At 48.2% G+C, this 15696-nt stretch overlaps 1 protein-coding gene across 1 annotated transcript in view; it reads right to left on the bottom strand.

Annotated features, from left to right (window-relative positions):
• Nucleotides 1-6: 6 nt before the first annotated feature.
• The window catches only part of LOC129842278 (ryanodine receptor 2-like), a 153746-nt gene continuing 138056 nt past the window's right edge, over nucleotides 7-15696 (bottom strand). Inside the window, exons 4-7 of the mRNA XM_055910763.1 lie at nucleotides 8177-8191; nucleotides 3058-3132; nucleotides 2526-2604; nucleotides 7-706 (exon numbers count right to left, since the gene is read on the bottom strand). Of these exons, the coding sequence (XP_055766738.1) occupies nucleotides 582-706; nucleotides 2526-2604; nucleotides 3058-3132; nucleotides 8177-8191 (294 nt within the window). The 3' untranslated portion in view covers nucleotides 7-581. The remainder of the gene's footprint in view (nucleotides 707-2525; nucleotides 2605-3057; nucleotides 3133-8176; nucleotides 8192-15696) is intronic.

Raw genomic sequence — 15696 nt, 5'->3', positions numbered from 1 at the left:
TGGACCTGTGTATTACATTTAGAGAAATGTACTGTTGGACTGGACCTGTGTATTACATTTAGAGAAATGTACTGTTGGACTGGACCTGTGTATTACATTTAGAGAAATGTACTGTTGGAGTGGACCTGTGTATTACATTTAGAGAAATGTACTGTTGGAGTGGACCTGTGTATTACATTTAGAGAAATGTACTGTTGGACTGGACCTGTGTATTACATTTAGAGAAATGTACTGTTGGACTGGACCTGTGTACCAGACAGTTGATTTTTGCTCCTGTTTTGGGGTTGTTGAGTTCTGGTTCCAAATGGAACTGACAAGGAGAATCTAATTCTAATCTAATCCAGATGACAAATATTCAATATTCAATAAAGGTCACACCTGATCCATGTTACCTCTGATTATTGGTTCACTGAACTGGAAACCAAGTCAAGGGCTTTTCACACTAGCCGGATTGAACTGAGACAAACCAAGGTGAACTGAGCTAGCATGATCTGCCATAGTTGCTAAAAGTACAAAACAAAAATGAAATCTCCAAGGCAACACCGTTTGGTTGGTGTCAGTATGAAAGTGTGAAAAGGGCATCAGAGACTCACCAGGTATCGTTCTGATGACACGCTAACTAGGATGAGGTCATCCCCGACTCGGACTTTCTCTCCCTCTGACCTCTGCTTGGAGGCAGGGTGGATAGTCCACCAACAGGCTTCTCCTGTTAGAGATAAGACAGGAGGATATGGCTGAGACTATGGTGACGTGACAGTAACCTTCTCTGACCTCTGACCTCTGCTTGGAGGCAGGGTGGATAGTCCACCAACAGGCTTCTCCTGTTAGAGATAAGACAGGAGGATATGGCTGAGACTATGGTGACGTGACAGTAACCTTCTCTGACCTCTGACCTCTGACTGTACTAGCTATACTATGACTGTTGTCTCATCTGACTGTACTAGCTATACTATGACTGTTGTCTCATCTGACTGTACTAGCTACACTATGACTGTTGTCTCATCTGACTGTACTAGCTACACTATGACTGATGTCTCATCTGACTGTACTAGCTATACTATGACTGATGTCTCATCTGACTGTACTAGCTATACTATGACTGTTGCCTCATCTGACTGTACTAGCTATACTATGGCTGTTGTCTCATCTGACTGTACTAGCTACACTATGACTGATGTCTCATCTGACTGTACTAGCTATACTATGACTGTTGTCTCATCTGACTGTTGTCTCATCTGACTGTACTAGCTACACTATGACTGTTGTCTCCTCTGACTGTACTAGCTATACTATGACTGTTGTCTCATCTGACTGTACTAGCTATAATATGACTGTTGTCTCATCTGATTGTAATAGCTATACTATGACTGTTGTCTCATCTGACTGTACTAGCTACACTATGACTGTTGTCTCATCTGACTGTACTAGCTATACTATGACTGTTGTCTCATCTGATTGTACTAGCTATACTATGACTGTTGTCTCATCTGACTGTACTAGCTATACTATGACTGTTGTCTCATCTGACTGTACTAGCTACACTATGACTGTTGTCTCATCTGACTGTACTAGCTACAGTATACTATGACTGTTGTCTCATCTGACTGTACTAGCTATACTATGACTGTTGTCTCATCTGACTGTACTAGCTACAGTATACTATGGCTGTTGTCTCATCTGACTGTACTAGCTACAGTATACTATAAATGTTGTCTCATCTGACTGTACTAGCTATACTATGGCTGTTGTTTCATCTGACTGTACTAGCTATACTATGACTGTTGTCTCATCTGACTGTACTAGCTACACTATGACTGTTGTCTCATCTGACTGTACTAGCTATAATATGACTGTTGTTTCATCTGACTGTACTAGCTATACTATGGCTGTTGTCTCATCTGACTGTACTAGCTATACTATGACTGTTGTCTCATCTGACTGTACTAGCTATACTATGGCTGTTGTCTCATCTGACTGTACTAGCTATACTATGACTGGTGTTTCATCTGACTGTACTAGCTATACTATGGCTGTTGTCTCATCTGACTGTACTAGCTATACTATGACTGTTGTCTCATCTGACTGTACTAGCTACACTATGGCTGTTGTCTCATCTGACTGTACTAGCTATACTATGACTATAGTCTCATCTGACTGTACTAGCTATAATATGGCTGTTGTCTCATCTGACTGTACTAGCTACACTATGGCTGTTGTCTCATCTGACTGTACTAGCTATAATATGACTGTTGTCTCATCTGACTGTACTAGCTACACTATGGATGTTGTCTCATCTGACTGTACTAGCTACACTATGACTGTTGTCTCATCTGACTGTACTAGCTATACTATGACTGTTGTCTCATCTGGCTGTACTAGCTATACTATGACTGTTGTCTCATCTGACTGTACTAGCTACACTATGACTGTTGTCTCATCTGACTGTACTAGCTACAGTACACTATGACTGTTGGGTGGACTGGATGCTAGGTTAGCCGCTACACCAGGAAGGGAAAGAGACCTACCTGTTGTGTCTTCCTGCAGTCCAACATCAAACGCCAGTTTGTCGGTTGACGATCGGGAGGTACCTAGGCAACAGAGGTACTAGACAGAGAAACAAAACAACCCAATTATTCTTCAACACAACCTGACACAACTTGGTAGAAACCAGTCTCGTATTGCCTTGTCTGACTGGCTCAGCAACTCGTGTATCACTAGAAAATACAGACAAGAATACAACAAAGATGATGACAACCACAACAAAGATGATGACAACCACAACAAAGATGATGACAACCACAACAAAGATGATGACAACCACAACAAAGATGATGACAACCACAACAAAGATGATGACAACCACAACAAAGATGATGACAACCACAACAAAGATGATGACAACCACAAAAAAGATGATGACAACCACAACAAAGATGATGACAACCACAACTGACTGACATCACAGAGCACAAACCTGGAATGGAGGATTGTGACACTGATTCAAGTACATGTTATTTCCTGTATTTGGGTCTCCAGACACACTGCAGAGGGACTCACCATGCCGCTGTAGGAGTGTCGTAGCAGAACAGCGTGTCCGTACAGTAAGGTGCGGTGGCCCCCTCCCTGGGCCGTCTACAGGACAGAGACAGAGAGACAAGAGAAACATTCAGGAACTAGTTTAACCAGTAACACGTACAATACTGTTACTATACAGGACTAAGATCGAATCATACTACACCAGCTCTGACACTCGTCAGAGCTTGCAAACTATCAGGAATTACAAAGGGAAAGCCAGCCGAGAGTTGCCCAGTGAGACGAGCCTACTAGATGAGCTAAATGCCGTCTATGCTTGCTTCAAGGCAAGCAACACTGAACCATGCGTAAGAGCACCAGCTGTTCTGTACAACTGTGTGATCATGCACTCCATAGCCGATGTGAGTAAGACCTTTAAACAGGTTGATATTCACAAGGCTGCAGAACCAGACAGATTACCAGGACGCATACTCAGAGCATGTGCTGACCAGCTGGCAAGTGTCTTCACTGACATGTTCAACCTCTCCCTGACCCAGTCTGTAATACCATCATGTTTCAAGCAGACCACCATAGTCCCTGTGCCCAGGTATGCCAAGGTAACCTGTCTATATGACTGTAGCCATGAAGTGTTTTGAAAAGGCTGGTCTCACATCAACACCATCATCCCAGACACCCTGGACCCACTCCAACACGCATACCGCCAAAACAGATCCACAGATGGCGCAATATCTATTGCTCTCCACACTACAGCTCAGCATTCATAGACTACATCTCAGCGTTTAACACAATATAGTGCCCTCCAAGCTCATCACTAAGCTAAGGATTCTGGGACTGAAACACCTCCCTCTTCCACTGGATCCTGGACTTCCTGACGGGCTGCCACCATGTGGTAAGGGTAGGCAACAACACATCCGCTACGCTGACTCTCAACACAGGGGTCCCTCAGGGGTGCGTGCTTAGTCCCCTCCTGTACTCCCTGTTCACCCACGACTGAGTGGCCACGCACGACTCCAACACCATCATCAAGTTTGCCGACGACACGATGATGGTGACCTGATCACCACCGGCGATGAGACAGTCTATAGGGAGGAGGTAAGAGACCTGGCAGTGTGGTGCCACGACAACAACCACTCCCTTAATGTCAGCAAGACAAAGGAGATGATCGCGGTCTACAAAAAACAGAGGGCCGAACACGCCCTCATTCACATCGACGGGGTTGTAGTGAAGCGGGTCGAGAGCTTCAAGTTCCTCTGTCCACATTGCTAAGGACCTATCATGGTCCAAACACACCGACACAGTCGTGACGAGGGCACGACAACGCCTCTTCCCCCTCAGGAGGCTGAAACAGCTTCTACCCAAAAAGTCACAAGACTGCTTAAATAGTTAACCAAATAGCTAAAATAACTATTATTGACTCATCACATACGCTGCTGCTACTGTTTATTATCGATCCTGTTGCCTTGTCACTTTCCCCCTACCAACAGTGCCTTTGGAAAGTATTCAGACCCCTTGACTTCTTCCACATGTATTTATGTTACAGCCTTATTCAAAAATGGATTAAATATTTGTTTTCCCTCAGCAATTTACACACAATACCCTATAATGGCAAAGCGAAAACAAGTTTTTAGAAATGTTTGCAAATGTATAAAAAACAGAAATACCTTATTTACGTAAGTATTCAGACCCTTTGCTATGACACTCGAAATTGAGCTCAGGTGCACCCTGTTTCCATTGATTATCCTTTATAATGTTTTACAACTTGATTGGATTCCACCTGTGGTCAATTCAATTGATTGGACATGATTTAGAAAGGCACACAACAGTCTATATAAGTTGACAGTTGACAGTGAATGCTCCGAGACAGGATTGTGTCGAGGCACAGATCTGGGGAAGGGTACCAAAACATTTCTGCAGCATTGAAGGTCCCCAAGAACACAATGGCCTCCATTATTCTTAAATGTAAGAAGTTTGGAACCACCAAGACTCCGCATCGAGCTGGCCGCTGGCTAAACTGAAAAATCGGGGGCGAAGGGCCATGGTCAGTGATGTGACCAAGAACCTGATGGGCACTCTGAAGGAGCACCAGAGTTCCTCTGTGGAGATGGGAGAACCTTCCAGAAGGACAACCATCTCTGTATCATTCCACCAATCAGGCCTTTATGATAGAGTGGCCAGACGGAAGCCACTCCTCAGTAAAAGGCACATGACAGCCTGCTTGGAGCTTGACAAAAGGCACCTAAAAACTCTCAGACCATGAGAAACAAGATTCTCTGGTCTGATGAAACCAAGATTGAACTCTTTGGTCTGAATGCGAAGCGTCACGTCTGGAGGAAACCATCCCAACGGTGAAACATTGTGGCAGCATCATGCTGTGGGGATGTTTTTCGGCGGCAGGGACTGGGAGACTAGTCAGGATCGAGGCAGAGATGAACGGAGCAAAGTACAGCCAAATCCTTGATGTAATACCTGCTCCAGAGCACTCAGGACCTCAGACTGGGGTGAAGGCTCACCTTCCAACAGGACAACGACCCTAAACACACAGCCAAGACAACACAGGAGTGGCTTCGAGACAAGTCCCTGAATGTCCTTGAGTGGCCCAGCCAGAGACTGGACAAACCCGATCGAATATCTCTGGAGAGACCTGAAAATAGCTCTGCAGCAAAACTCCCCATCCAACCTGACAGAGCTTGAGAGGATCTGCAGAGAAGAATGGGAAAAATTCCCAAAATACAGGTGTGCCAAGCTTGTAGCGTCATACCCAAGAAGACTCAATTCTGTAATCGCTGACAAAGGTGATTCAACAAAGTACTGAGTAAAGGGTCTGAATACTTATGTAAATGTGATATTTCAGTTTTTATTTTTAACAAATTAGCAAACATTTCTAGAAACCTGTTTTTGCTTTGTCATTATGGGGTATTGTGATGTCATTATGGGGTATTGTGATGTCATTATGGGGTATTGTGATGTCATTATGGGGTATTGTGATGTCATTATCGGGTATTGTGATGTCATTATGGGGTATTGTGATGTCATTATGGGGTATTGTGATGTCATTATGGGCTATTGTGTGTAGATTGATGAGAAGAGGGGAAAAAAGCAATTTAATCCATTTTAGAACAAGGCTGTAATATAAACTGTAGAAACAAGTCAAGGGGTCAGAATAGTTTCCGAAGGCTCTGTATATGTACAGTACCAGTCAAAAGTTTGGACACACATTCTCATTCCAGGGTTTTTATTTATTTATACTATTTTCTACATTGTAGAATAATAGTGAAGCCACTATGCCATAACACATACGGAATCATGTAGTAACCAAAAAAGTGTTAAACAAATCAAAATAGATTTTATATTTCAGATTCTTCAAAGTAGCCACCCTTTTCCTTGACAGCTTTGCACACTCTTGGCGTTCTCTCAACCAGCTTCATGTGGAATGCTTTTCCAACATTCTTGAAAGAGTTCCCATTTGCTGAGCACTTGTTAACTACATTTTCCTTCACGCTGAGGTCCAACTCATCCCAAAACATCTTAATTGGGTTGAGGTCAGGTGTTTGTGGAGGAGAGATCATCTGATGCAGCACTCAATCACAAATCTTCTTGGTCAAAAAGCCCTATACAGTACCCTGGCTAGGCTAGCATGTCTTCATCTAACAGCTCCTCTCTCCTAGCCTAGTTAGTCTGACACAGCCACATTCACACAAACACGCACACCTGCTCACCCCGCCCACGGACGCGCACACACACACACACACACACACACACACACACACACACACACACACACACACACACACACACACACACACACACACACACACACACACAGGTGTTTCCCCTAGCCTGGTTAGTCAGACACACACACACACACACACAGGTGTTTCCCCTAGCCTGGTTAGTCAGACACACACACACACACACACACACACACACACACACACACACACACACACACACACACACACACACACACACACACACACACACACACACACACACACACACACACACACACACACACACACACACACACACACACACAGGTGTTTCCCCTAGCCTGGTTAGTCAGACACAAGCTGCTCCTGTGCTTCCATCCATCCAACCACACAGCTGACTGTCCATGAGACCCGGGGAAGGTGGGAAAGTGTGTGTGTGGTGTCAGGTACAGCTGTGTGTGTGTGGTGTCAGGTACAGCTGTGTGCGTGTGGTGTCAGGTACAGCTGTGTGTGTGTGGTGTCAGGTACAGCTGTGTGTGGTGTCAGGTACAGCTGTGTGTGTGTGTGGTGTCAGGTACAGCTGTGTGTGTGGTGTCAGGTAGAGCTGTGTGTGTGTGGTGTCAGGTACAGCTGTGTGTGTGTGTGGTGTCAGGTACAGCTGTGTGTGTGTGTGGTGTCAGGTACAGCTGTGTGTGTGTGGTGTCAGGTACAGCTGTGTGTGTGTGGTGTCAGGTACAGCTGTGTGTGTGTGGTGTCAGGTACAGCTGTGTGTGTGTGGTGTCAGGTACAGCTGTGTGTGATTAGGGAGATACTGCTGGGATAATAGGGTTTTGGAGATGAGGAGCTAGGAGCTCCTCCAGGACCTCAGACACACAGTGGGAGAAGGAGCTAGGAGCTCCTCCAGGACCTCAGACACACAGTGGGAGAAGGAGCCAGGACCTCAGACACACAGTGGCAGAAGGAGCCAGGACCTCAGACACACAGTGGCAGAAGGAGCTAGGACCTCAGACACACAGTGGCAGAAGGAGCTAGGACCTCAGACACACAGTGGCAGAAGGAGCTAGGACCTCAGACACACAGTGGCAGACGGAGCTAGGACCTCAGACACACAGTGGCAGAAGGAGCCATGACCTCAGACACACAGTGGCAGAAGGAGCCAGGACCTCAGACACACAGTGGCAGAAGGAGCTAGGACCTCAGACACACAGTGGCAGAAGGAGCCAGGACCTCAGACACACAGTGGCAGAAGGAGCTAGGACCTCAGACACACAGTGGCAGAAGGAGCCAGGACCTCAGACACACAGTGATAGGAGCCAGGACCTCAGACACACAGTGGCAGAAGGAGCTAGGACCTCAGACACAGTGGCAGAAGGAGCTAGGACCTCAGACACACAGTGGCAGAAGGGGGAGCAGCAGACGTTAATTGAACTTACCTTCATCATGAATTTCTGTATCAGCATGAAATAAATGGAAAGGAGAGTTAATTCAACACAAACAGAGGTAAACAACCCTCAACCCACTGAGACAGTACAGCATGGTTACCATGGTAACAGTGTGTCTACTACAGTGGTACAGTACAGTATGATTACCATGGTAACAGTGTGTATACTACAGTGGTACAGTATAGTATGATTACCATGGTAACAGTGTGTATACTACAGTGGTACAGTATAGTATGATTAACATGGTAACAGTGTGCCTACTACAGTGGTACAGTACAGTATGATTACCATGGTAACAGTGTGTATACTACAGTGGTACAGTACAGTATGATTACCATGGTAACAGTGTGTCTACTACAGTGGTAGAGTACAGTATGATTACCATGGTAACAGCGTGTCTACTACAGCGGTACAGTACAGTATGATTACCATGGTAACAGCGCGTCTACTACAGTGGTACAGTACAGTATGATTACCATGGTAACAGTGTGTGCAGCTCCCTATGAAGAGGGACAAACATTCAACACAGACACGTGTGTTAGAAACACTGTATTAAAGAGGACAAGAGCAGAGTACACATCATCTGGACGAGCACATGACCCAGCCAACAGGATGTAGTATTGATATGTGGTCACATGACCCAGCCAACAGGATGTAGTATTGATATGTGGTCACATGACCCAGCCAACAGGATGTAGTATTGATATGTGGTCACATGACCCAACCAACAGGATGTAATATTGATATGTGGTCACATGACCCAGCCAACAGGATGTAATATAGATATGTGGTCACATGACCCAACCAACAGGATGTAGTATTAATATGTGGTCACATGATCCAACCAACAGGATGTAGTATTGATATGTGGTCACATGACCCAACCAACAGGATGTAGTATTGATATGTGGTCACATGACCCAACCAACAGGATGTAGTATTAATATGTGATCACATGACCCAACCAACAGGATGTAGTATTGATATGTGATCACATGACCCAACCAACAGGATGTAGTATTGATATGTGGTCACATGACCCAACCAACAGGATGTAGTATTGATATGTGATCACATGACCCAACCAACAGGATGTAGTATTGATATGTGATCACATGACCCAACCAACAGGATGGATCTCAGTGTGACCGGCAGTATAAAGTGTTAGCTGACTCCAGACCTGTAGTAATTGCTCCGTGTGACTGGCAGTATAAAGTGTTAGCTGACTCCAGACCTGTAGTAATTGCTCCGTGTGACCGGCAGTATAAAGTGTTAGCTGACTCCAGACCTGTAGTAATTGCTCCGTGTGACTGGCAGTATAAAGTATTAGCTGACTCCAGACCTGTAGTAATTGCTCCGTGTGACTGGCAGTATAAAGTGTTAGCTGACTCCAGACCTGTAGTAATTGCTCCGTGTGACTGGCAGTATAAAGTGTCAGCTGATTCCAGACCTGTAGTAATTGTTCAGTGTGACTGGCAGTATAAAGTGTTAGCTGACTCCAGACCTGTAGTAATTGCTCCGTGTGACTGGCAGTATAAAGTATTAGCTGATTCCAGACCTGTAGTAATTGCTCAGTGTGTCTGGCAGTATAAAGTGTTAGCTGACTCCAGACCTGTAGTAATTGCTCCGTGTGACTGGCAGTATAAAGTGTTAGCTGACTCCAGACCTGTAGTAATTGCTCCGTGTGACTGGCAGTATAAAGTGTTAGCTGACTCCAGACCTGTAGTAATTGCTCCGTGTGACTGGCAGTATAAAGGCTGTAATGAATCTCTTAGCGTTTCATAAACAGCACTATCTATCTCTCAAAACGGTCGTTTCCCCGTCACATGCTGTGGTGGACAACAGGACTTACTGAGTGCGTCTCAAATGGCACCCTTAATCCCTATAGAGCCCTATGGCCCCTGGTCAAAAGTAGTGCACTACGTAGGGAAATAGGGTGCCATATAACAATGCCTTGTATACATTAAGTGGAGTCAAATCGAAGATAAAATGACTCGACACGTTTCTATAAATGTCTCAAGACATTGTAACGCTCGGCAGCTGTATCACGTTGAATGATTATTGAACCACATTTCAAAAGGTATTGATCGGCAAGGTCCCGAGTATATTATATATGACAAGACATCAATGACATTATCCTATAGGATAATCAACAGAATCCATTACCCCAATACCACAATTATCAAATTGATTCTTAAAGGACATCTAAAAAATAACATCTGTTATTAATTTAATTGGTTTTCGATAGTCATTTAAAATGGGAGGAAAACAATAGCTGAGAGACATCATCCAACGTCACTCCAATCACCGCTCGTCATCCCGATCTGACTGCACAGCGTCCCCCAGCTCAGACATGACCCCCCAGCTCAGACATGACCCCCCAGCTCAGACATGACCCCCCAGGTCAGACATGACCCCCCAGCTCAGACATGACCCCCCCAGCTCAGACATGACCCCCCAGCTCAGACATGACCCCCCAGCTCAGACATGATCCCCCAGCTCAGACGTGATCCCCCAGCTCAGACGTGACCCCCCAGCTCAGACGTGACCCCCCAGCTCAGACATGACCCCCCAGCTCAGACATGACCCCCCCAGCTCAGACATGACCCCCCCAGCTCAGACATGACCCCCCCAGCTCAGACATGACCCCCCAGCTCAGACATGACCCCCCCAGCTCAGACATGATCCCCCAGCTCAGACATGACCCCCCAGCTCAGACATGACCCCCCAGCTCAGACATGACCCCCCAGCTCAGACATGATCCCCCAGCTCAGACATGACCCCCCAGCTCAGACATGACCCCCCAGCTCAGACATGACCCCCCAGCTCAGACATGATCCCCCAGCTCAGACATGACCCCCCAGCTCAGACATGACCCCCCAGCTCAGACATGACCCCCCCAGCTCAGACATGATCCCCCAGCTCAGACATGACCCCCCAGCTCAGACATGACCCCCCAGCTCAGACATGATCCCCCAGACACGCCGCTGTGTTGCAGCAACAACTGCCTGGCACTTCAACAAATTACTAAATATGTGGAGGGTGATTATCTCCTTGCGTAACTGGAGACATGACAGACATGAGGTAAGGTAGCCTAACGGTTAAGAGAGGCGGAGAGGGGCTGAGGACAGGAGGAGAGGGGCTGAGGACAGGAGGAGAGGGGCTGAGGACAGGAGGAGAGGGGCTGAGGAGAGGTGGAGAAAGGCTGAGGAGAGGCGGAGAGGGACTGAGGAGAGGTAGAGAGGGGCTGAGGAGAGGCTGAGGAGAGGGGCTGAGGAGAGGCAGAGAGGGGCTGAGGAGAGGCAGAGAGGGGCTGAGGAGAGGCAGAGAGAGGCTGAGGAGAGGCGGAGAGGGGCTGAGGAGAGGTGGAGAGAGGCTGAGGAGAGGCGGAGAGGGGCTGAGGAGAGGCAGAGAGGGGCTGAGGAGAGGCAGAGAGACACTGAGGAGAGGCGGAGAGGGGCTGAGGAGAGGTGGAGAGAGGCTGAGGAGAGGCGGAGAGAGGCTGAGGAGAGGCAGAGAGGGGCTGAGGAGAGGCAGAGAGGGGCTGAGGAGAGGCAGAGAGGGGCTGAGGAGAGGCAGAGAGAGGCTGAGGAGAGGCGGAGAGGGGCTGAGGAGAGGCGGAGAGGGGCTGAGGAGAGGTGGAGAGGGGCTGAGGAGAGGTGGAGAGAGGCTGAGGGCTGAGGAGAGGCGGAGAGAGGCTGAGGAGAGGCAGAGAGGGGCTGAGGAGAGGCAGAGAGGGGCTGAGGAGAGGCAGAGAGGGGCTGAGGAGTGGCAGAGAGAGGCTGAGGAGAGATGGAGAGGGGCTGAGGAGAGGCGGAGAGGGGCTGAGGAGAGGTAGCCTGGTCCCTCCATCAGTCATTACTAACCTGGGGGGCTGAGGAGAGGTAGAGAGGGGCTGAGGAGAGGCAGAGAGAGGCTGAGGAGAGGCGGAGAGGGGCTGAGGAGAGGCGGAGAGGGGCTGAGGAGAGGTGGAGAGGGGCTGAGGAGAGGTGGAGAGAGGCTGAGGGCTGAGGAGAGGCGGAGAGAGGCTGAGGAGAGGCAGAGAGGGGCTGAGGAGAGGCAGAGAGGGGCTGAGGAGAGGCAGAGAGGGGCTGAGGAGTGGCAGAGAGAGGCTGAGGAGAGGCGGAGAGGGGCTGAGGAGAGGCGGAGAGGGGCTGAGGAGAGGTAGCCTGGTCCCTCCATCAGTCATTACTAACCTGGGGGGCTGAGGAGAGGTAGAGAGGGGCTGAGGAGAGGCAGAGAGAGGCTGAGGAGAGGCGGAGAGGGGCTGAGGACAGGAGGAGAGGGGCTGAGGACAGGAGGAGAGGGGCTGAGGAGAGGCAGAGAGGGGCTGAGGAGAGGCAGAGAGAGGCTGAGGAGAGGCGGAGAGGGGCTGAGGAGAGGTGGAGAGAGGCTGAGGAGAGGCGGAGAGGGGCTGAGGAGAGGTGGAGAGAGGCTGAGGAGAGGCAGAGAGGGGCTGAGGAGAGGCAGAGAGACACTGAGGAGAGGCGGAGAGGGGCTGAGGAGAGGTGGAGAGAGGCTGAGGAGAGGCGGAGAGAGGCTGAGGAGAGGCAGAGGGGGGCTGAGGAGAGGCGGAGAGGGGCTGAGGAGAGGCAGAGAGAGGCTGAGGAGAGGCGCAGAGGGGCTGAGGAGAGGCGGAGAGGGGCTGAGGAGAGGTAGCCTGGTCCCTCCATCAGTCATTACTAACCTGGTCCCTCCACCAGTCATTACTAACCTGGTCCCTCCATCAGTCATGACTAACCTGGTCCCTCCATCAGTCATTACTAACCTGGTCGCTCCATCAGTCATTACTAACCTGGTCCCTCCATCAGTCATTACTAACCTGGTCCCTCTATCAGTCATTACTAACCTGGTCGCTCCATCAGTCATTACTAACCTGGTCCCTCCATCAGTCATTACTAACCTGATCGCTCCATCAGACATTACTAACCTGGTCGCTCCATCAGTCATTACTAACCTGGTCCCTCCATCAGTCATTACTAACCTGGTCGCTCCATCAGTCATTACTAACCTGGTCCCTCCATCAGTCATTACTAACCTGGTCCCTCCATCAGTCATTACTAACCTGGTCCCTCCATCAGTCATTACTAACCTGGTCGCTCCATCAGTCATTACTAACCTGGTCCCTCCATCAGTCATTACTAACCTGGTCCCTCCATCAGTCATTACTAACCTGGTCGCTCCATCAGTCATTACTAACCTGGTACCTCCATCAGTCATTACTAACCTGGTCGCTCCATCAGTCATTACTAACCTGGTCGCTCCATCAGTCATTACTAACCTGGTCCCTCCATCAGTCATTACTAACCTGGTCCCTCCATCAGTCATTACTAACCTGGTCCGTCCATCAGTAATTACTAACCTGGTCGCTCCATCAGTCATTACTAACCTGGTCCCTCCATCAGTCATTACTAACCTGGTCCCTCCATCAGTCATTACTAACCTGGTCGCTCCATCAGTCATTACTAACCTGGTCCCTCCATCATTCATTACTAACCTGGTCCCTCCATCAGTCATTACTAACCTGGTCGCTCCATCAGTCATTACTAACCTGGTCCCTCCATCATCCTGTATCAGTCAGTACTAACCTGGTCCCTCCATCAGTCATTACTAACCTGGTCGCTCCATCAGTCATTACTAACCTGGTCGCTCCATCAGTCATTACTAACCTGGTCCCTCCATCAGTCATTACTAACCTGGTCGCTCCATCAGTCATTACTAACCTGGTCGCTCCATCAGTCATTACTAACCTGGTCCCTCCATCAGTCATTACTAACCTGGTCCCTCCATCATCCTGTATCAGTCATTACTAACCTGGTCCCTTCATCAGTCATTACTAACCTGGTCCCTCCATCAGTCATTACTAACCTGGTCCCTCCATCAGTCATTACTAACCTGGTCCCTCCATCAGTCATTACTAACCTGGTCCCTTCATCAGTCATTACTAACCTGGTCCCTCCATCAGTCATTACTAACCTGGTCCCTCCATCAGTCATTACTAACCTGATCGCTCCATCAGTCATTACTAACCTGGTCCCTCCATCAGTCATTACTAACCTGGTCGCTCCAACAGTCATTACTAACCTGGTCCCTCCATCAGTCATTACTAACCTGGTCCCTCCATCAGTCATTACTAACCTGGTCGCTCCAACAGTCATTACTAACCTGGTCCCTCCATCAGTCATTACTAACCTGATCGCTCCATCAGTCATTACTAACCTGGTCCCTCCATCAGTCATTACTAACCTGGTCGCTCCAACAGTCATTACTAACCTGGTCCCTCCATCAGTCATTACTAACCTGGTCGCTCCATCAGTTATTACTAATCTGGTCCCTCCATCAGTCATTACTAACCTGGTCCCTCCATCAGTCATTACTAACATGGTCCCTCCATCAGTCATTACTAACCTGGTCGCTCCATCAGTCATTACTAACCTGGTCCCTCCATCAGTCATTACTAACCTGGTCGCTCCATCAGTCAGTACTAACCTGGTCCCTCCATCAGTCATTACTAACCTGGTCCCTCCATCAGTCATTACAAACCTGGTCCCTCCATCAGTCATTACTAACCTGGTCGCTCCATCAGTCATTACTAACCTGGTCCCTCCATCAGTCATTACTAACCTGGTCCCTCCATCAGTCATTACTAACCTGGTCCCTCCATCAGTCATTACTAACCTGGTCCCTCCATCAGTCATTACTAACCTGGTCCCTCCATCAGTCATTACTAACCTGGTCCCTCCATCAGTCATTACTAACCTGGTCCCTCCATCAGTCATTACTAACCTGGTCCCTCCATCAGTCATTACTAACCTGGTCCCTCCATCAGTCATTACTAACCTGGTCCCTCCATCAGTCATTACTAACCTGGTCCCTCCATCAGTCATTACTAACCTGGTCCCTCCATCAGTCATTACTAACCTGGTCGCTCCATCAGACATTACTAACCTGGTCGCTCCATCAGTCATTACTAACCTGGTCGCTCCATCAGTCATTACTAACCTGGTCCCTCCATCAGTCATTACTAACCTGGTCCCTCTATCAGTCATTACTAACCTGGTCCCTCCATCAGTCATTACTAACCTGGTCCCTCCATCAGTCATTACTAACCTGGTCCCTCCATCAGTCAGTACTAACCTGGTCGCTCCATCAGTCATTACTAACCTGGTCGCTCCATCAGTCATTACTAACCTGGTCCCTCCACCAGTCATTACTAACCTGGTCCCTCCATCAGTCATTACTAACCTGGTCCCTCCATCAGTCATTACTAACCTGGTCCCTCCACCAGTCATTACTAACCTGGTCCCTCCATCAGTCATTACTAACCTGGTCCCTCCATCAGTCATTACTAACCTGGTCCCTCCATCATCCTGTATCAGTCATTACTAACCTGGTCGCTCCATCAGTCATTACTAACCTGGTCCCTCCATCAGTCATTACTAACCTGGTCCCTCCATCAGTCATTACTAACCTGGTCGCTCCATCAGTCATTACTAACCTGGTCGCTCCAT

The sequence above is a fragment of the Salvelinus fontinalis genome, unplaced genomic scaffold (assembly GCF_029448725.1).
Source record: "Salvelinus fontinalis isolate EN_2023a unplaced genomic scaffold, ASM2944872v1 scaffold_0028, whole genome shotgun sequence".
Classification (NCBI taxonomy): Eukaryota; Metazoa; Chordata; class Actinopteri; order Salmoniformes; family Salmonidae; genus Salvelinus; species Salvelinus fontinalis.
This window is presented reverse-complemented; position numbering and strand designations above follow the sequence as displayed.